The sequence below is a fragment of the Pocillopora verrucosa genome, chromosome 8, assembly GCF_036669915.1.
Source record: "Pocillopora verrucosa isolate sample1 chromosome 8, ASM3666991v2, whole genome shotgun sequence".
Classification (NCBI taxonomy): Eukaryota; Metazoa; Cnidaria; class Anthozoa; order Scleractinia; family Pocilloporidae; genus Pocillopora; species Pocillopora verrucosa.
Genome location: NC_089319.1, coordinates 3,771,575 through 3,793,126, shown reverse-complemented (window position 1 = coordinate 3,793,126; position 21,552 = coordinate 3,771,575). Strand labels below are relative to the sequence as shown.

The window sequence follows — 21,552 nt, the reverse complement described above, 5'->3', positions numbered from 1 at the left end:
CTTCGAAGAAATTTACCTTAAACTCTGAGAGACAGCGATTCTTCTCTATTAAGTGCCGCTCTCGCTAAGGGCGGTCCTCTCGACATCCCGTCGGAAAAAAGTTTTCTTTTATTTTTTTCCCATGAATAGGGTTGCTTAACTTACTAATTTTAGTTCCAACTTGTAGAACCAGCGAAACAGGTCGTATGACAAAGAGAAAAGTTTGCACAATGATGGTCGCAAGGAAATGTTGAGTTTTTCGCTCAAAACAGTCGTGGTCCATAAGAGCGTAACATCATTCATGACGGAAACAAATTTGCAGGAAGGAGGGCTAGTTCATCGGGTCTCGGGAGAAACTGCAAGAATAGTTTCAGAGTGTGTGCGTGTTGTTTTGTAAATATAAACACTGTAACCTATTTTAACTTGTTTTTGTGTCCTTTTAAGCGACGCGATATGTCTGTTATGACCAGAGTGCCAAATTTCATTCTTTAATTTTGATCTCCTCCACACTGTGCGTATTTCATGACCTGATATTTCAACGTAAATTATCGAGAAGGCGTCTTCCGATCACCTTTGTCTACTTTGTAAGTCACGCAAGCGCGCAAGCGTTGCGACCGATCACGTTTACGCAACGTTTCAGGACAACTCGGCATCCTCAACGTAGAAGATAAATGAAGGAAGTTTGAACGGTCAAAAGGAGATTTTGGTCAATTTTCAGAATCATGCAAATGATCCTTGACGTGTGCGCAATTGAGCAAACACATGGATTTGCGTTGTTTTTAAGATGTTGGTGGATGGAAGCTAGAGATATACCCGCGGGTTTGAGGCAATCCGTAACCTCATTGGTGTATAAACTATGCATTGATATGCTTTTTCAGCCCGATTAACGCCTGCATCTTGAGAATTCTTTCGTACAAAGTAATGAGGTTTTGATATGCAAATTAAGGTCGAAGAGAAGGGTCTCCTCTGATCACGCTGGTATGAAAATTATTTCAGCTGAAGTTTCCATATTTTGTCCGTGAACTAACTGAAGACATCTTGTAACTTGTAGCAAGATAGAATTCCGTGAGCTACATTGTTGCAGTCGCTGCGCGCTGGACAAAATCTTTGAAATTTACACTTTTGATCGCTGTCCACAGGGATGGTCTGGCCAAAAATCATTTTTGGCTTGTGGCAATGCAAAAAAAGAGAATTGGAGACCAACTAAAATATTTTTGAAACATTTATCCTAAACCCCAGGCTTGGGAAAAAATAAAAGAAAACTTTTTCCCGACGGGAAGTCGAGAGGACCGCTCTTAGCGAGAGCGGCACTTAAATTATCACTGAATTAGGAGAATCAGTTAAGAAACCGGTATCCGGGATATAGAGGTCATAGGGCAAAATATGGACTGGACCATTTTTTTGGACCATTTTTTGGACCATTTTTTTGGACCATTTTTTGGACCATTTTTTTGGACCATTTTTAGGACCATTTTTTGGACTATTTTTTGGACCATTTTTTGGTCTATTTTTTGGACCATTTTTTGGACCATTTTTTGGACCATTTTATCGGGGGGAAGCACACCATTAGTACTCAGGGAGGGGTGGAATGCAGTCTACTAGTACTGAGGGAGGGGTGGAAGGCAGAGTGTTATTACTCGGGGAGGGGTGAGAGAAGGACTATTGCTGGGCAGGGAGAGGTGGGAGGTGGATGTTATAGTAAACACTACTTGTTAATGAAGCTTTTACTCGATCGTACAAATTATCTCCATCGGTTTTTCGACTGACTTTTTGAATGTTCTTCATTTTTGTCGTCATGCGAAAGCGAAACTGCCATGTAAACACTGGACTTCGATTTCTATTGAAAGTATCGCGTTTAAGATCCTCTACTGTTGAGTTATGCCTGTGCCTTTTGAGTCGAGATGTGTACCATCAGTTGCCTCACGTTTCCCTTTGTGTATACAGTATGTAATTACTAAATTTATCTATCTTCCTTCTGTCATTCATCTTATCAGACGAGATCACGAAATTTCCGGTCCTTAGCCCTTAAACACGAAGGCGCGCTATAAATAGCTTGGCTCCTCCCCTTTGTTTCAGCTCAAATGCAAAACTCATCCAATATGGCGACCAACGGTCCCACCATGAGTGAAACGGTCTGCATGAAAGACACACTTTAAGTGTTTTTTTGTGTCAATAAATTAGAAGATATTGCGTCTTGTTGACTCTAATTCCCATAATTGAGCTCATTTTGATATTAATTGGCATTTAGTTATCGTTCGGCCGCTCGAAGCGCGATCTGTGGTCGACGAGACACTCGTACAGTTGTCTTTTCAAAATTCGCGCCGTGTAACTTCGGCTTATGTCCCAAGCCCCTAATACACATTGGTTCTCCGAGCCTTCAGATTATTCTCATTGAAACTAGCGGATTCATGAAACATTCTATGCGCAATGCTCAGACTATTATTATTTGTGACAATATTCTGTGACAAAACCTCCAAAGTATGGATGATTTCGCAAGTAAGTGCGATTTTGAGACAGAATTTCACAACTCTAGTTCAGTTTGGGGAAAAGTCTTGGCTGTCGCTGCTCGAAAGATATTTTTATTGGGAAATTTAATCGTTATGGCTGAGGGAAATAACCCATCTGTACCCAAGAAAAAGCGTCCAACGGATCGAGGTCCTCAGTTCTCGTTCAACATAGAAGTTCCTCGAACTCAGGAGAGCAGACTTCTCGGCATCAAAGACCGCATAAAGATGGCCAGAGGCTCGTTGAATCTCATAAAAGCGACCACAAGCACACAGAATGCAGATTTAATGGAAGCTCTTCTGTTAGCTTTTGAGGAGAAAATTGAGAGGAAACGACTGACATCGAGCGATCTGAGCTTATCATCAACGGGAAGTCCGAACCCCTCTCTTCTCTCTACACCATCCACAACTGCACGGTTTTCGATTCCTTCAGCTTCTTCTACTCCATCTTCGCGTATTTCTTTGCCTTTCAGTGATCCTTTTTCTCCAATTTCTCTTTCACAAGCAGAACGTACGCCACAAAGAATGCAAATCACTGCATCTTCAGCAGAGAACGACTCCATATATCTCTGCAGCGAAGAATCTCTGCGAACTCTGTTTTCTTTTTTCTGTAATACGCTATCGACATCATGTTGTTATTGTGGAAAACCCCTCGATTGCGAATCACTTGTCTTCAATCGACAGAGTCATGTCGTGTCAGTGACAATTTCATGCGTTGGTGGAGATTCTTTCAAGTGGCTCTCCTCCCCCATCATGGGAGGATCTCCTCCAAAGTACTATGTAAATTTGAGGTGAGCACTCTTTCATTTTTTGCTCGAAATTTACTGAAAATTTATTGTCTCGGTATTTTAGAGTTTTTGTTTTTTGTAACTGGTCACTTATCTGTCTCTCTTTTTCATAGATTGATTCATGGAGTATTGTCCTGTGGCTTGACAGAGACACAATACACAAGTTTCTGTCAAGCAGCCAACATCGGGTCAGAGGGAGAAAAGACCTTCGACACAGGTTAGCAATGCACATTCTCAGATGCTCTGAAAATCATGTAGTCTTTCTCCTTGCAAGGAGAAGGCAGTCAACAGCAGTTTGCAGGTTGTTAAATCATTAATGTTCTATCAAGATAGCTCAAACTGACTGAACTGTTCCTTCTTTGGTTTCTGCCCTACCAGATGCATTCTAAAATACTTCTATTTTTAATCACTTCAACAGTCTTGAAAAAGCTTGGTTACTTGACAGTCGTGAAGAGGGTTTCCAATGAGTCGATGTTGGCTGCTCAAGAACAAGTGAAGAGTAACCCTGCATATGCTGTGAATGGAGAGGTACAAGTAGTCATTTTAACTTCATTTTGTCTTTGGCCACATACTTATACACCTGCCATACTCGGAGTATATTATGTAGACTGGCACGTACAAAGATATAAAATCTTATATCAGATTGTAAATCTTGAAAATATCTGTGAGTAGAGAAATGTGACCATTTTTATGTTTTGATTTCTACCATTTTCCTGCAGTGTGTTATAACAGATGCAAGGCATGATTCCAGTCGATCAGCAGCACACACAACAGTGTCAGCCCTTTCTTTCTCGTAAGATGCTTTCTACTCTATTTCTTTGTATGATATGTTGAACCTCTATTATGTTCAACACCATTCCTAAAATCATTTCATTTGCACTGATTATCTTTAGGACCAAAAAGGTGTTAGCAGTTGTCAACTGGAGTAAGGCCAATGAAACTTCAGCAGTAAGCCGTGAGGTCCCTATGACAAAAGAGCTGTTGACTTATCTCTGTGAGACACAAGGTATGATAAGTTTGCATCCTCAATAATATCATATCACATATGTAATACAAATATGGAGATCAGAAGTATATTTTATAATGCAACTAAAGTAATTCTTTTTTCAGGGTTCCATGTTGCAGAGGTGGCACATGACTTTGTATTACAGCTAAAAACATGGATCTTGTCAAAAGGAATGCTTAATTCCTTTGACTCTTGGCATGGTACTCAGTATACACTTGTATTTTTTGGCTCATTTTGTCTTGATGATTATGACTATTTCCTCTGGCCAAAAATTATTGAATCACTGACTATAGAATGTCATGAAAATTCTGCACCTCTTCTTTGAATACTTAAAAGTTAAGCCATCTGCACAAAAAAGATGGAGATTTTCAGAATTAGCTTTATTGAAATGGTAATTTTACACAAATGGCTGTGAACACAAGAAATCTCACAACAAAAATTTCTGAATAATTCACAAACTGCAATCTGTTTTAATTTTCTCAAATATTGACACTGAAGGCCTCACCTCAAAATCATTGATGCTGTTATCATTAAGAGGGGCTACAGACACCCTATCCACAGCAGGTGGTTGAAGCTTGGTACGACCTGTATTGCCACTTGCTTTTTTAGAAGCTGAAACATTTGCATTCAAAAGAAAAAAGAAACAGTTCAAAAAAGCCAGGATCCATGTGGAACCTTTGAACAGGAGTAATCAAGATCAACACAAATTTTCTGTTAAGTTATCCGCAAACTGCTAGCAGGAGTCACCAGATAACTCGATTTTATTTCTTTATTCTAGCATAAGACTCTACAAGAACGCAACAGAACTAATCACGTGACTCTCAATCAATGTCTTATTGTCAATTGTACATGCTGTATCTGCTGTGATCACGTGTAATTGTAACATAACACAACAGTCAAACAAGCAAAAAATTCTTCTGAATGAGAAGAAACTCAATCCACTCTGGAAACTGTGGCACTAGAATAAAAAGCCCAATTCAAGACACCAGGAAAGCAATGCACAAACACAGGCTAAGCAGTACATGTACATTATCTTTTCATAATTCTAAGACTACATCCAACACTGCTCTTCTTGAACTCAAACACATAGTAAGCTCTTCCAAGAGTGACTGACAAAGATAAGAAAATAAATGTGGAGACTTAAGTGCAGTGATTATATTATTTGTAACCCAAAGTACCTTCTGCTGCTAAACAAGAGACAGAATCCCATTGTAAGGATCGCATTGTAAACTGTTCCCTCATTCCATAAATGCATTTGTCCCTCCAAAAGAGACTAAGTTACAATTAGATTTTGACTGTCCCTCGGGTATCTGTGACAAAGGAGGTTCATCAAAAGCTACTGTTAAACTGATATTTACTGCTGGAGTGACTGAAGGATCACTGCAAGTAAAACTGCAGAGATTTTTCATGATCTTGGCATTTGGACATGGTTCTCTTGTTATACATAGTTCCAACAGTTTGGCTAACGCTTTTTTTGATTGAGTCTGTAATTGGCAGAAAAAAATAGAATTAAGAAATTGATACTTAAGTGACTATAACTTACAAATATTTTGCATGTTGCCAAGATGGGTATTTAAATTTTTTTATAGATTTACATGACATTTCATAAAAGAAAAAAATGACCTTTACTGATTTTCCACTAATCACATAGTAAATGTAGTTAATGTTGTTACTTTTCACCTCTTTCATTGAATCAAGATGAGCGGGGTTAAAATGTCAGTGGCTTCTAAGCACTGACAAACGAGTGGAAAAACATTTGCCAGGTCTATGGAGACATCAATTTACCCTGACAACCACAACAGGTCTCTCTCAAGCCCCATAAAATTGTATAATGTAACTTTGTGTAAAATGCACTTTGGGAGCATGAGTAGAAAATGTAAACATAGTTTCAAATGGCAAAAACCTTCAGAGCTTGTGGTGAAATTTTTTTAGAAACTTCCATGAAGATATCTGAGGCTAGCTTAACAGCATTGTCAACAATATAGCAGCTTAAGATTGAAAAAAACCTGAATCATTATTGATCTCACCTTAAATGAATATTCAAAAGGCAAGCTGTAAAAAGTATATACTTATTAAACAATTCCTAAATGAATACACCTTTACCTCCTGCAGCCTAGGCATTAATTATCATTAAGATGAAAACTACCAGGGAACTTTTAACAGCTGCTGACAAATTAATTGCACACAGTACTTTACCATGAGAAAATCGTGCCATTATAGCTCATTATGCATTTTCAAGAGCACTGTGCATATGTACTCATAAGATTTATAAATCCAAGTCAACTATTCCTCACCCTGACTAGATATCAGCTGAGGCATTAATTCCTTTCTTTCACAATGCATTAATTTTAACAAGCCCTGAGAAAAGTAAAATAAATATGGACACAATTTTGGACAAGTTTCTGATCATGTCCCCATCCAAATAAGTCAGCTGTGATGCACACTCTAAAATTACACTGAAACTTGTGCGTTTTGTACAGAACTATTTTTGGTAGTGTACAGTATATCTTGCAAGAAAGTCTTTGTTTCTCACCTGACAATCTGTTGGCAGTCTTGTGTTGAGCACAGCTATCTTATCATACACAATTTGTTGTGATAGAATATTGTTTAACTGTGCAATATATTCCTTGGGACACTTTCATTCCTAATAAAGCAGAATCAAAAATTATTGGAACCGGAAAAATATTAAATAAGGCATGCACTTTTTACTACAAGGGTCTCTAGAACTGGGCACTTGATATTTCCTTATGACTGCTTTCTTTTAAAGACTATTTGGAATACACACAATTCAGAGTCTACATGAATCTATTGATAGCAGAAGAAAGATCAAATTCAAAGTGGAATCCAATAGAGTCAATCATTTAAAGCCCAATCCCCCTTTTTTGGGCCAGTTTTCCCATTAACTGTAGGTCTTTCAACTGGTGTCCAAGGAACTTAATTTTAATCTCATGATTTGACAGAGGATGTTTATTACAAGGATACCCCTAATCAAAATGGGCAAGGGAGGGAGGAAACAGCTGCAGTGTAAATTTGCAAGGTTAGATGAGGGTAATTTAAGTTCACCAATGATAATATGCCTATTGTTGCGACTCTGTACTTGTCCACAGATGAAAGAGGAGAGGTGGATTTGATTTGACATCGCATTTGGAACCTTCGATTCGTCAAAAAGAATACTTTTAGAATCACTCTTTCCTAACTTAATGGAGTAACGTATCAGATCGAGATGTAACAACTTGATGAGTGTCACACTTAAAGACATTCTACACAGCTATCCCAAAGTTGTTCTTTTAATTTTCGCCCTCTTATGTCTATACACTCATTAGTTTGTAGTAATTTAAAGCTCGCTTTACCTTAAAGAACGTAAAACTGAAACATATATGAATATTGTAGGAGTAAAATGAGAGGTTTACATGTAAGTTTCTTTTTTGTCATATCTTGCCAGTATACATTATACATTAACCTCACGTCGCGTTCAATCACGCATAATTCGCGCAAGAAACTAGTGGCACCCACGAGCATGTTATGAAGTAGACTTTTATTGCCATAAAACTTTGATTTATACATCAAGATCAGATGAAGTTATGCTTTGCTATATTATACATTACACCAGTGGAGTAGGTAGATGAACGATTCCCTGGGAAACGAAAAACGATCTAATAGTCACGACAACTAACATGAACACTTTGTGCGAAAACTTAGACAGCAAAATAGATTACTCTGGGTATGAAAAACTTATCTGGAGGTTTGAGCTGTTCCCTAATAGTCCTTAAATTTCTGTCTTACGAGTCCTTCTTACTGCGTGTGGCTCGTTTCAACTCGACCGAGAGTTACTACATCATGGGCGACGAGTGGGGGAAGAATATCAATGCTTTCCTAGCGTGCAGGTTAACTTTGGTGCTGAGGGCAGTACAGGCCGCTGAAATTTTCCTCATTATTTAAGATCGAAACAAGGCAATGACTATCCATGTTCAATAATTGGTAACCACCCTATCTCCGAAATGTGGCTGCGCGGGCTCAATGTTGTTTACGACTTCCGGAAAACGATGCGTGAAATCCGTTAACATAGACTGGATAGTCCTTGCCTTGTTTCGATCTCAAATAATGAGGGAAATTTCAGCGGCCAGTACTGGCCTCGGCACTTAAGTTAACCTGCATGCTAAGAGAGCATTGATATCTGGGTTCGTAGTGAGTGATTTAATAGGTTTACCTGGAGTGTGAGGTGGGTTCTTGTTACTGAATATTTTCAAATTAGTGTCAACCGAAGGAAGCAGTTAGTTGCATCAGTAACTCATATGTCCAAGGAACTGAATGAATACTGCTTGATCGGACTTCACCTTCATTGGAAAGATGCTGTTAACAAAGATATTGCAAGGAATTACATTTCAGTAACTGATTGAACCCTATTAATACTGATTGTAGGAATGACTACTCTTAAGTTTCAGAGGTTATGTAATATGTGTAAGTTAATTATTACTGTGAATGATTAAGCACATTGTGTATTATAGAAGGTCTTAATTTATGATAAAAGCCTGCTTAAAAATTTCCAATTCAGCTTAAATTCACATCGCTTCAGGTTTGAGCATATTTTGAGTTAATTGTTGAAGTGCTACAAATGGTGAATTACATCAGTTTTCATTCATTTCATGGAAATCTGATTGTATCAATCCCTGAGTTTACTCGAGGATGAAGTGGTCAAGAGAAATAGTAAAACATTAAAAATAAATTTTGGATATACACTGGTAATGAGGCAGAAGAAGTCGACATCATCAGAGCTTGAAAGAGTTGAAGAGTTTTGAATAATAACACTTCCTTTTTAAGTTCATTGAATCTCTTTGAGTGAAACTATCTATGAATGAAGAGATTGAGGCAAACTATGTTTCTAGTATCAGGCTGCAAATTCTAAACTTGCAACCAAGCCAAAGTTCAAAGTGTTAATTTAGCACTGCTAGCTGAGAAATCTTTGCTAGGAAATACATGGAGTTATATCTGTACAATGTAGTTGTCAATGCCAAATTGCAAGGCATGCTAAAATTTTTATAGGGAGTGCACTTTAGAAAGTTTTGAATCTATTTCAGATTAACTGATTGTGAGATGGACCAAGGAAGTCTGTTAGAGTATGTACTTTTGTAGTGACATTCAAATATTGGTAAGTTAATTTTTACCATGTATTTCCAAATAGCTTATTGCTTGTTTAGAGAAACAGTATTAATTAATGTAATCACATACATGAGACAGAATCCTTAGGTTTATCAAGCTGATTTATTTAAGCCAAAATCAAATTGTATTAAAAAATCTAGATGGAACATTTTACCTTTTCTTCAGTTTTATTGTTTTAACCCAGAACTGCTTGGTTTGATTTACTCTATAAGAGTTTTAAGCCATTTAAATGCTACAGATTTGTTTCATGTCTCTTTTCATTGAGTGAAGTGATGTTTGACCATGTTTAACCATGTCAGTTTTAAGTAGAATCATGGTGTTGACCATGTTTGACTATGGTCAGTTTCAGTGAAAATCATGGTTGATCATGAACTAATTAACAATTGGTTCATACATCAGCGTGTGTTCATCAAGATAGGAAGCAGGCAAGTGCTTCATATATTGATGAACGCACAGCTGACTATGAACCAATTGTTTTATAACATTTTCAACTTGATGGAGAATCTTTTTCTCGAGGGATTTGTTTGCTGATGTCATGAGCATGCACAATAGGAATATGAAGCACGCTCGTGCAATTGAATTTGACTAGACAAATTTACTAGCTATGTTATAACATGGTTTGATTTACAGCTAGACTGTTATTGACTATGGTCAACTATGATTTTTCATGGTCCTTTTTTTATTCTTTGTTCTCATCATTTGTTTTCTTGATATTGTAATGATATTGTGATGAGAAATTCTATCTTGGTCACTCATGGGAGTTAGGGTTAAAGAGAAATCCTCAATCAGTGCTTTTAATAAGACCCTGTACCTGCTGGAGCTCAGGCAGGTATCCTGTTGTGAATCACTGGGCATACTATGCCACCTCCAAATCAAATTTACGGAACCAAAAAAAAACCAGTCACATAGAAAATAATAGTCAATTAAGTATCGAAACATTGATCTTATCTCTTCTTCAATTTCTTTGCTCTTTGATTTCCAGATTCATTCTTTCATTTGCAGTTTTCTTTTTCTGCTTGTTTCATGTGTTCTACATAAATTTAGAAGTACATATTGTCAGTTACTTAAAATAATTTTCAAACAACTTTGTTCTGAACTAAAATCATCAAATATTTGATACTCAAATCGAATTCCCCCATCAAGATGGACCTTGGATGATTTTCACAAGCTTCACCCTGGGTACACAACTTGGAGCTTAATCATTCCTGTGAACTACATGTAGAATATAGTCACAAAAACATCACTTCTTTGAATACTGAATACTATTTATACTTAAATGGCCTTAAAGTACACCAGAAATATTATTGACAGAATTAAATATTTTTAGAGGTGAAGATGTAAACTAATTCCGATTTACAATTACAATGATTTAGGCACAAGCAAGCATCTAGAACATGTTTGAATAGTTCTGACCACTCCATTAGACACAGGAACATCAGGGCCTTGTTGCTACCTTTTTTTTTTGTTTTGTTTTACTTTTTTGTTTTTTTCAGCAAAATGATGAGCAGTATTTAAAGAATCACAAACCTCCTATAAAACATGTCTTTCCTCGCATTCCTCAAAAAGATGGGTGGAGGCACAGACAGGTGAGCACTAAGCAATTAAGCTCAAAGAGTGTGGGCAGAGTTTGGTCATGAGATTGGGCTGACTGTTTCAGTCATGTACCCTTGCTGTTATGCTTCTTATCAGTTTATCAGACGAGATGTTCTGTATTTCAGAGGCAAGTTTACAATACTGGAGGATACCAGCATACCAGAAGATTGACATGTGCCATATACTCATTAATAGATTTGTTGAGAGTAGATGTGAAGCAGTTGCAAAAGCAAGGTTGACAAAAGTCTCTGCCTCCAAAATTATTTCTGTTAAGGAACACTGAACAATCTCAAAGATTGCCTGTTACAATTCCTTTTCCATTTTTAGAGGCTGGGATTCCTGCATGGCTGCTATGAGCTCCACAAGGATGTACCCCTGGGAATACAAGCTTCAGTGGCTGCCATTTACAAACCCTCATAGATAAAAATGTCTTTAACAATCTTGTGAGAGTGCTAAACAGTGTTGAAAACTAATAAAAAGAAATCTTTAAAATCAGTATGCAAATTATTCTCCATACTGTTTTGTAGACATTTCTAAGATGCTGACATGGAGAATTTGTCCAACATATTAAAGTTATTTTTCAACTGTTGTTTGCTAAGTGAGGTAAAAATTGTATTTAGCTCTATATTTCAGTGCAGTTTGTGTAATTCTATCTTTCTTTCTTTTCCCTTGTGTGCAGGATTTTCACGGCTTATCAAGATACTTAAATCAGTTCCCTCCCAGTGAATTCCTACCTGCTATGTCCAATTTTCATCTCCTAGTTTTTCTGGCAACTTCTGACATACTTCCTTTAAAGGTAATGTTCATGTGTTGGCTTCAAGCCTGTGATGAGATCACAGCTAATGAATTGCAAAGAGATGCTTTGTGGCCAAAATCTGGTTTCGGCATCAAATTGATAAACAGCAAAGAGAAGCTTTTAATTCTGTATTGAAAAACCCAGGGCTGAGTTGTTAGTGTGAAATCAGAAATTAATATCAGATCTGAAAGCTTTCAAAGAAAATTCGGTTGAATTTCTCTTTGTCTAGAATATGACTATTTGATGCTGTAAAAGCACACAGAAAATTGTTCCAAACATGCTTTTGAACAAAGGAATAAATAAATCCAGATTTCAATTTAACCTTGGGTTAACACTAATTGGCCCTCCAACAACTGGGCCCGGAACCATAGCAACTGCATACGGAGGCAACAAGATAAGCCAGTATGAATTAGCGTGATGAACAAAGTGACTAGCTCTAAGCATGAGGAGGATGTGGCTGTAAACTTGATCAGAGGATTTTGACCACTCACAATGTAGCTGAACCCCTTTTCCCTAACATCAGTATGCATATTCTTCATACTGTTCTGTAAACATTTCCTAAGATGCCGACATAGAGAATTTGTCCAATAATCAGCAGCTTCTTAAGTCGGTGATCAGTCAGGCTGGATTCAATTACTTCTTCGTGTACTAAATTTATGTTGAGGTTTTCATGTCTCACTTCTGTTGATTATTTGTGTTGTGGCAGAATCACTTAGGAGATCTGTGTACAGCGATCAGAAAAAGAGATGTTGAATTGGCTCGGCGCTGGAGTAAAAGTAAACAGTGGCGCACAGTGATACAGCTTATGCAAGCTGCAAAGGGTAAAATGGTTCCCACAATATCTTTTTTTTATAATTTTCTGTCCCTCTCGTTTTTCTTTCTTTCTTTTTTTTTTAAGTTTTGTTTATTGAATTTACCCAACCTCAAGAGAGAGGGTCCATACGCTGGTATTGATTGGTTAAGTTTTTTTTACTAGTTCAACAAATATTCTTTTAACAGCACAATTTTGATAAAATTGGAAACAAGCGCCTACAGTATATTCTTTTTTTGGCTTTGGTAAAAGGAAATTCCATATTGTTATTTTATTTCCCCTTTACAAATTAAGATATCGTATCAAGCATCTATGCCTGCGGTTAAAATATTCCCTCCCCAGCCCCCTCGCCAGAGTCACGAGGATCAGGGGACGTGGACATGGTTGATATGTCCCATTCCCCCAGTGGTGCAGGCTGGTCGTGCAAGCACTGTACGTTTATGAACCAATACGGACACGAGAACTGTAATATTTGTGGCTTGCCTTAACACTGAGAAAAGTGATTAAGAGTTTGTTGGACATCATTATCGCTAAAAGTCAAGATGAAACTGCCGGACAGACAACAAGGCACAGAATTCAGATAATTGTCTAGTTCGGCTCCGCTGAACATATTTTGGCTTTTTGAGAAGTTCCGCTTAGAACGTTTCTATTTTATCGCCAGCGGAATTGTTAACGACACCGTTGAAAATACATCTCTACTTCTCTACACCATATTTCAGTGAAAAATAATTTCTGATACCAGCAGGCGAAACAGCGCGTGCTGAAACCAATGAAGATATTTCAGACGTTGATCTACTGGTGTGATGTTTTGTGAAAGCAAATAAAGCAGTCATTTTTTCTGAGATTTACAAATGTGTGAATTTATTGGATTATGCGCGCATGATCACAAGCTGCACACACAATTTAGAACACGCTTTACAATAGAGCATTTAAAGATTATCGAGTCCTTTGAATAGTATGGATGAAGGTGTGGTCTTTCGTATTTTATCGTTTTTTGCTTCGTAAAAAAACCCACGAAATCGAATTTCTTCAGATAGGAGGCAGTTCAGATCTCGATTCCATAAATGTTAGCACACAAACGGAATTTTTTTTCTCGATTTTTCGACTTGAGTAGAAAAATGAAATTGAGAACAGAATGGAATAAATATAACCGCACCTGACATTAATAAATTATCTTTAAAACGAATTTTTTAGGTGATACCAAGAATTCATGACTAAAGTTATCCCGCTCGCTCGTCTCCAATTAATTTTTTAAAGGGGTGTGCTCCGATGAAAATTGAATATTGGAACATAATAAAGAAAAAAAATAGCAAAAAGCTTCTCGCCTCAGCCGAGGCAAGCTGGAATAGGTCCGGTCTCGGTCTATCTTGGGTCTCGTTATTGATGCCAATCCACAAAATTAATGGAGCATATACTCCACCTCAAGGGTGTTCTAAACTGCTCTAGTTCCCCCTTCCACTGTGTTGCCCAGACAGGAAACCTGTAAAATTTGATTTGGAAACGAATTTGCTTTACGATATGGCATAAAAAAAACAATGACCTGGTCTATCTTGGGAGTGACCATGGCTTTAAAAGATTCAAGATTATGCGGTCTTACGCAAGGGGAGGGAGCGAGGAAAGGGGTGGCTTGCTTTTTTGAACTGCTTTTTCGCGTCCGCCTCGCGCTTTCGTCCGCCAGTTCTGCAGTCCACGTCATCTTACGTCAAAGATATCCATGGTTACTGTAGTTCTAGTCTTGCCATGTAACACTATCCGACAAATCACGCGACCAAAGCGTTTTGACAACCATCAGAAGCCAAATTTCACAAAAAACCGTGACAAGTGGAGCTAGCGCTCTGTGATTAATGTGTTAAGTAGAAATATAATCTCCATACAACCGTTAAGTTGAGACGGAATTGAAACTATTGATAGCGCACAATAAAAGGTTAGTGTTTCGAAACTGAAAGTGTGAGCTTATTGAATACCACTCCTTGAAATTGTCTGCGTCGTTACGCGATGAAATCCGCTCGAATATGGGATTTCATTTTAGGCCAAAAATGGACAAACCTTTATCTCAATTAATTTATTTCTCTTCTGATGATTTCTGAGATATCGCAGTCTGACTTTAGCTAAATGAACGCATGTTGCAGGGAGCTGGTAACCAGGAGAAAACGTTATACTTCTATGACCGCAAACCAATTGTAAGTGGACCTCCGAGCGAGAGCTTCAAGTCAACCTTTGGAGGTAAGAGTTTGTGGATTTTCTTCCATATTGAGTTGAGTTTCAGTTTGAGCACTTTCTTTCTGTTAATTACATCTTGTATTAAACACATCAATGTACGACCTCAAGTGAATCTACGCCGCGCTAGCAAGCAGTTTACCTTCCTGATTTTCTTTTTGGTAGGTTGGGGTCGGCTGCACACAGGCTAAATTAGGCACGAAACTTCAAAAGTACGTTCCTATGGGTGAAGAAAATCGCTCATAGTCGAATGATCGATTAAATTTTACCAAGTTTGTCGAAATCATTCGACTAAAGTCGGGTCATGTAGTTGTGTGTCGATTAAAATCGAAGTCCTGATAAAGTCCTGATACACGACAGATCACTTACAAGCACGACTCAATTAGAAACTAAAGAAAGTAAAAATAAGATTTGGATCATACAGGGGTGTTAACCAATTCAGTATTCAACGTCTACAAAAAAATCGCTGTGGTAATTTTTAGCTTATGCCAAGTTAACGGTAGTCTCATCTTAGCTTCGTGCGTAGAATCTCCATAGCTATTTTGTATTCCCCGTTCATGCTGTAGTGTGCTTCCCTTATTTATCTGGTGCCACTTCGATATCATGGGTCTCTACCCACACTATATATGGCGATCGAATTGTGAAATAAGTTACATGTGAACAATTTATATCCTGAATGTGAAAGGATAGTTGTCGTGAGGACATAAAACTTATCGGTGATGAACATTAAACCAGTATGTTGTGTATTTGTTCTAAGGCCTCTTCTGTCAGATTATTTGATGATTTGAGTTGGTTACCTTTTTACGAGGAGGCTAAAATTTCCAAACGTCTAATTGCATTTAAGACTACCGGGAGAACCGCTTGCGTATATTACTCGCCTTTTAATTAACACGTAAAAGTGATCTTCTCTCTCGTAACACTTGGTATGCAAACTATAACTTAAGGCCTATTTACACGGCACGACTTTGTCGCATGCGACAAGCTTACGACAGGCCTACGACATGACTTAAGAGTCGTAAGCGAGTTGTAGGTTTGATTTACACGAAAAAATTCGTGTCGTAAGCCTGTCGTAAGCTTGTCGCATGCGACAAAGTCGTACCGTGTAAATAGGCCCTTAGTATGCCGAAAGTTTAGATGGCGGTAAAACGTTCAATGTTACCACATGTCAACCATGGAACAGTTTCCTTATCACCTTACGACTAAGGACATCAGTACAAAGTTTTAAAAAGGCAATTTTTTCTCGGAAACCAACGCAGCTTGAATCATTTTGTAGTTTAACAGGTTCCTTTTTACAGTTTCCTGACTCTTTTATTTAATCCTTGAGATCTACTTTATTTTAGGTTTGATCATTGGATTTTTGAATTTTTTTTTTAACTGCTCTTCGATTTCTATTATAATGTATTTATTTTTACTCATCAATATCTATATTTGCATAAGTATTATCACGTTTATTGTACAAGGGCCAGAAGTTTATATGCCTTTTGGCTACTAAGTGCTACTCTCTTCAAATAAAGAGTTTACTTACTTACTTACTCACTTACTTTGATGTTTATCAATGTCATCGATAGGAGTTTTTGCAAAAAATCGGATTCGGTCGACAATTATTTCTCAAGATAATAACCTACGTATTCAGTAATTTCCCATAAAAATCAATTTATCATACTGACATATTAACGAATACTAAAAACGCTCTGACATAAGAGTAAACATATGATTCGATTGAGTTTATTTCAAGAATTTTACCATAGGTTAAACAACACTAAAGTGTAAAGGAGTATGATCATATAGATTGTTTTGATGGAATTCTGAATCCAAAGAAATTCTTTTTTTTCCCGAATGCGATCAACCTTTATCTTCTGCTTACATTATTTCAATATTTGAATACATTGTAAAACACGCTGGTGATTGGAGTTAGGAGGCCATCAGCCAAAAGGCTCGGAATGCTGCTCTGAATTATCTTAATTTATATGCATGGAAAGTGTCTGACCGGCTAGAAGGGAGAAGTTTTACTCGGATCTCTGTGAGAAAAGGCCAATTTGATTTTCACACTACGTGATACATACCTTCACGATCACGGCCATATGTCACGCTTTTTTTAAGTCACGCAAAAGCAGATTTGAAGAGCATTTGCAAGCAATTTTAATAGAGCAATCAGTGTTCCAGAGGTATCTAAAACTAGTTTAATGTAATACCCTTGCTGGCCTTGAGATGTAACGGACATTTTTGGAAGTGTGAATAAAAAGTTGAGGTATTAAAATCGAACTGATCAATGATATGATCTATCTTATTCATTCCACCAGTGCTGAGCTAGGAAGTCTGACGAACGAGCAGCAACCAAATTTCTTGGTTAAAGAGTCATTGACCTTTACTCAATTAACGATCCAGTATTTCTTCATGGCCACCGCTGCAGCACCTACGTTTCATTCGACAAAGAGACAACCAATTACGCCCGCTTATGCAGGCTTCTCGTGGGTGTCAGTGCACATATCTTGAGACAGACATTTGACTAAAGGCGTCCACCAGGAAACCTGGACACAGTTTTGTCTAGTCCTCCGATTCATCGAGTGCTAAAATCACTCCGAAATAAAAGATACTCAACCCTTCACAACGGGACAAACTGTACCCCGCCATCAAGTCTTCAGTTTCATCAAAGAATTTCGATATCACGCTACTGATGGTCCTGCTGAGGAACATTTGTGGTCTTGCTCCTCCGGCTACCGGCTGGGATACACTTCCTCCTGCAGCAGACACAACCCTTGAGGCAGATTTTGTTCGTATCAAGTGCTACAGAAACGCAGTTTATGGTCATGCCAGCGAGGCCTCAGTTGATGACGCAACATTCAATCAATACTGGCAGGACATCCAGGACGCATTGGTGAGACTGGGAGGAGATGGTTACCAAAGTGCTATTGGTGATCTGAAAAAGGAATGCATGGACCCTGATTTCGAAGAACACTATAAAGAGCTTCTTAAGCGGTGCATCATGGATGAATTCAGCATCAAAGAAAGACTGGATGAAATGACAGAGCTATTAAAGGAAGCAATCGCTTATCCTACAAAAAATTTTAAAGCGGGAGACAAAGGTATGGTGCATTAACAGTAAAATCTGTACACGGCCTTTTGATCTTTCTTGAGAAAAGAAGAAGATTGAAGGGCCTATCAGAGGGTAATAAGCAATTTAAAAATCAGTTCATTTCAGTATTTAAAAATAGCTTAAACTCGGAGAAATATCTTGCACTGGAACTGACCCCTTCCTCTTAGACCCAAAATTAGAAAAAGACCAGGTGTTGTCTTTTCCATGCTTTTTTGCTGGTGATGGGCAAGTAATTTTTTTATTTTTTTTTGTTCCTCATACGGGAAGTTAAGAGAATTAATCGTTGAAACAGATTCACTACAAAGGTGATTTGCACCAAAAAACTGCAGTTAAGTCTTACAGTATTTACTTGGTCGGGTTCGTCGAAAGAAAGAGATGAAAAAAAGCTAAGATTCTTAATGAACTGGAGCTGACAAGACGCTTTCTCTTCCCTAAGTGTGCTTAGGCCATTCTTAATCTCCAGCCGTAAAAACAAAAACCATGTGTTTTCTGAGTCAAAGTTAGTTTCTCCCATACCACAAATTCCTGGATCCGCTCCCGAAAAGGGTCGGTTAGTGTTGGTAATCACATGATTTCGAGTACAATTTACGATAAAACAGCACGAGTAAGGTTTTGAAATGCCAGCAGATTGCACGAGCCAGTAGGGCGAGTGCAATTTGTAGTTTTTGAAAAATTTGCAAATGCTACTTTATCCCGAATTGCACAAGGAGAATCATGTGTTTACTTTTTGATAATATACTAGCAAAGATATGACTCTGTTTTCCTCTCTAGTTGTTTTTTTTTTCGTGTCATGGCTCACTGGTTCGGCCGCTTGCCTTTGCCTTGTGCTGGAGTAGACGAGGTTTTCCCAAGAATTTGGTTCAAGCTTTATAACTCACCGTCACGAACGATCGGGTTTTTGTACTCTTCGTCAATTAGGTATTGGTCGACAGCAATAATCAGAACACGAAAGATATCACGCTCGTTATCTTCCCCGTCTTCCTTACGAACTGATGCGTAAAATTCCTCGAGAATTTTATTCAGCGTCCCCGATTCATATTTTCCAATGCCCAAAACTTCCAGACTTTTGGCCAGTTGTTTGTGCTTTGTTTTGTATTTTTATTTTTTGGCATTTTTCATAAAACTCTGAAATAAAAAGGTTGTTACCCTCTCCTAACCTCTCCGCCGTTTTGTTTTGTTTTGTTGCACTTTTGTGACTCTTCTTTTCATCTTTCTACACTCAGTTTTAACTTTTTGCCCTCAATCTCAACTTTGTGCACTGTTTGGGATTAATTGACTTGTTCTCAGCTAATAAGCGTCTGAAATGTTTGCATGCATCTTATTAAAAAATAAATAATTTAACCTTTACACCAACCTCTTGCTACGCTTTTCTAATTGCTCGGTCAGAATTTGATGTCAATTAATTGCGAACAGATTCAAGATTAACTTGCACTTTTTGGAAAGCCTAATTGAAGCAAAACTCACCTAGTGTGATAACCAATGGCGTCACAAGTCAGGCAGATCAATGACTTTTCGTCGAGCATTGGAAAAGTAAATACATGAAGGGTTTATGAAAATAAATGCAGCTAATGGTTTTCTTTACAGCCGTAGCAGAATACTCTGATGCGTTGAAAGAATCAGTAAAAAGCCAAACCGACTACCTCGCTCAGGCCTCACCGATCATGTCTAATGTGATAACAGATCACATATTCATCAGCATTCTCATGCAACATGGAAGAAAACCAGTAGAAGATCTTGATTTGAAAAGAAAAGAACGCCTTCGCCAGTAGGGTCAAATCAGTGGAAAGAAAATTAAAAGCTCTCAAGAAATTTTCATCTCAGCCGATGGGAAACTTCCAAAATCTGTTCTTGTCACTGGAAAGGTAGGCATCGGTAAAACACTGTTTTGTCAAAAGCTGATCAAAGATTGGGCTGACAACAAATTGTTTCGATCCAGAGCAAATGCAGAAGTACCTGATTTAAAGTTCGCATACTTGCTCACCTTCTGTCAGCTTAATCTACTTGGAGACGACCCTGTCACCTTGAAGGATATCTTAAACCGATCTTCAGTGCTAGATGACCGCTCAAATATCGACGACTCTATATTTGAGTACATTGTTGATCATTCCGAAGAAGTTTTGATTATCATCGACGGGTATGACGAGTGTTCACAACGAGAGTACATCGCTAGTAATTCGGATGAAAAGTACCCAAATAACGCCAAAGAGAAAATGCCAGTAGCGGCAAGGTGTGCTAAGCTTATCAAAGGAAAAATACTGAGAGGTTCGGTTGTCATGATCACGCCAAGACCCGACGAATCTGACGAAATGAAAGACGGAGAGATCTATTTTGATAGATACGTTGAAATAACAGGATTTTCCGAGCCACAGGTAAAAGAATACATAGGAAAGTATTTCAAAAACAACGACCGAATGAAAAACATTGTAATGGACCACATTACAAAGAATGTCAACCTTGTCAGCTTTGCCCACATTCCTGTGCTCTGTTTTCTCATGTGCTCCTACTTTGAATATACTCTACAGCAACCAAAGAAGAATAATCCTCTCCCGGTGAAAACAAGTGACCTTTATGATGAAGTGGTCAACATGTTCGTGCAAAAGCACGATAGAAAGAAAAGACCCTCTGTCGAAGAGACTCTGGATGAATTATCAAAGCTGGCAGCTCAACTCCTTGAGGAGAGAAAGTTTCTTTTCCTCAAAGAAGATTTGAAAACTTTGAACTTACACGAGGTTGAAAGTCTGTGTGGAAGCGTTCCCTTCATTGCGGTCCTCCTTTCAGAGCGTGATGGATGCTTTGTTCTTTCTGGCTTCGGGAGGGATGTGGACTGCACTGCTGTGTCTTTTGCATTAAATGTTTTTGGTGCACTCAATGCAGAGGACGAATCTGAATGGAGTAGAATCACCAAACTTGACCTGAGTCGTTGGAAAGTCACAGATGCCAATGTTACCAGTCTATGTCAAGCATTACAGACACCAACATGTAAAGTCACCGAACTTCATTTGAATAATAATTAGATAATCGATGCCGGTGTTGCCAGTCTATGTCAAGCATTACAGATACCAACATGTAAAGTCACCGAACTTCATTTGAATAAGAATCAGATAACCGATGCTGGTGTTGCTAGTCTATGTCAAGCATTACAGACACCAACATGTAACGTCACCGAACTTCATCTGAATAATAATTAGATAATCGATGCCGGTGTTGCCAGTCTATGTCAAGCATTACAGACGCCAGCATGTAAAGTCACCGAACTTCATCTGAATAATAATTAGATAATCGATGCCGGTGTTGCCAATCTATGTCAAGCATTACAGACGCCAGCATGTAAACTCACCGAACTTCATCTGAATAATAATTAGATAATCGATGACGGTGTTGCCAGTCTATGTCAAGCATTACAGACGCCAGCATGTAAAGTCACCGAACTTCATCTGAATAATAATTAGATAATCGATGCCGGTGTTGCCAATCTATGTCAAGCATTACAGACACCAACATGTAACGTCACCGAACTTTATCTGTATCAAAATTTGATAACCGATGCAGGTAAGAACCGTCTAATGTATATTTTGGAAGAAAAACTGTCATAGTTACTTACTGTATG

The 21,552-nt window shown here is 38.1% G+C and overlaps 2 protein-coding genes and 1 pseudogene across 5 annotated transcripts in view; all 3 read left to right on the top strand.

Annotated features, from left to right (window-relative positions):
• LOC131791001 (NACHT, LRR and PYD domains-containing protein 4-like) overlaps nt 1–21,552 on the top strand; it is a 69,840-nt gene that overhangs the window by 25,112 nt on the left and 23,176 nt on the right. The window lies entirely within an intron of this gene.
• Nucleotides 2,460–11,727, top strand: LOC136282838 (uncharacterized). Of its 4 annotated transcripts, XR_010718464.1 has the most exons (8): nt 2,460–3,274; nt 3,385–3,488; nt 3,690–3,799; nt 3,991–4,064; nt 4,165–4,277; nt 9,353–9,423; nt 10,928–11,020; nt 11,355–11,727. XR_010718464.1 is itself a non-coding variant. In XM_066170787.1 (6 exons), the coding sequence occupies exons 1-6, from the start codon at nt 2,460–2,462 to the stop codon at nt 9,355–9,357; spliced, it is 1,221 nt and encodes a 406-aa protein (XP_066026884.1). In that variant the 3' UTR covers nt 9,358–10,917. The 4 variants fall into 4 exon arrangements, 2 of the variants coding, with proteins under 2 accessions (XP_066026884.1, XP_066026883.1); XM_066170787.1 differs by lacking the exons at nt 10,928–11,020; nt 11,355–11,727 and having other exon boundaries at nt 9,353–10,917; XM_066170786.1 differs by lacking the exons at nt 9,353–9,423; nt 10,928–11,020; nt 11,355–11,727 and adding an exon at nt 4,382–7,995.
• LOC136276877 (NACHT, LRR and PYD domains-containing protein 12-like) lies at nt 17,246–21,307 on the top strand (annotated as a pseudogene).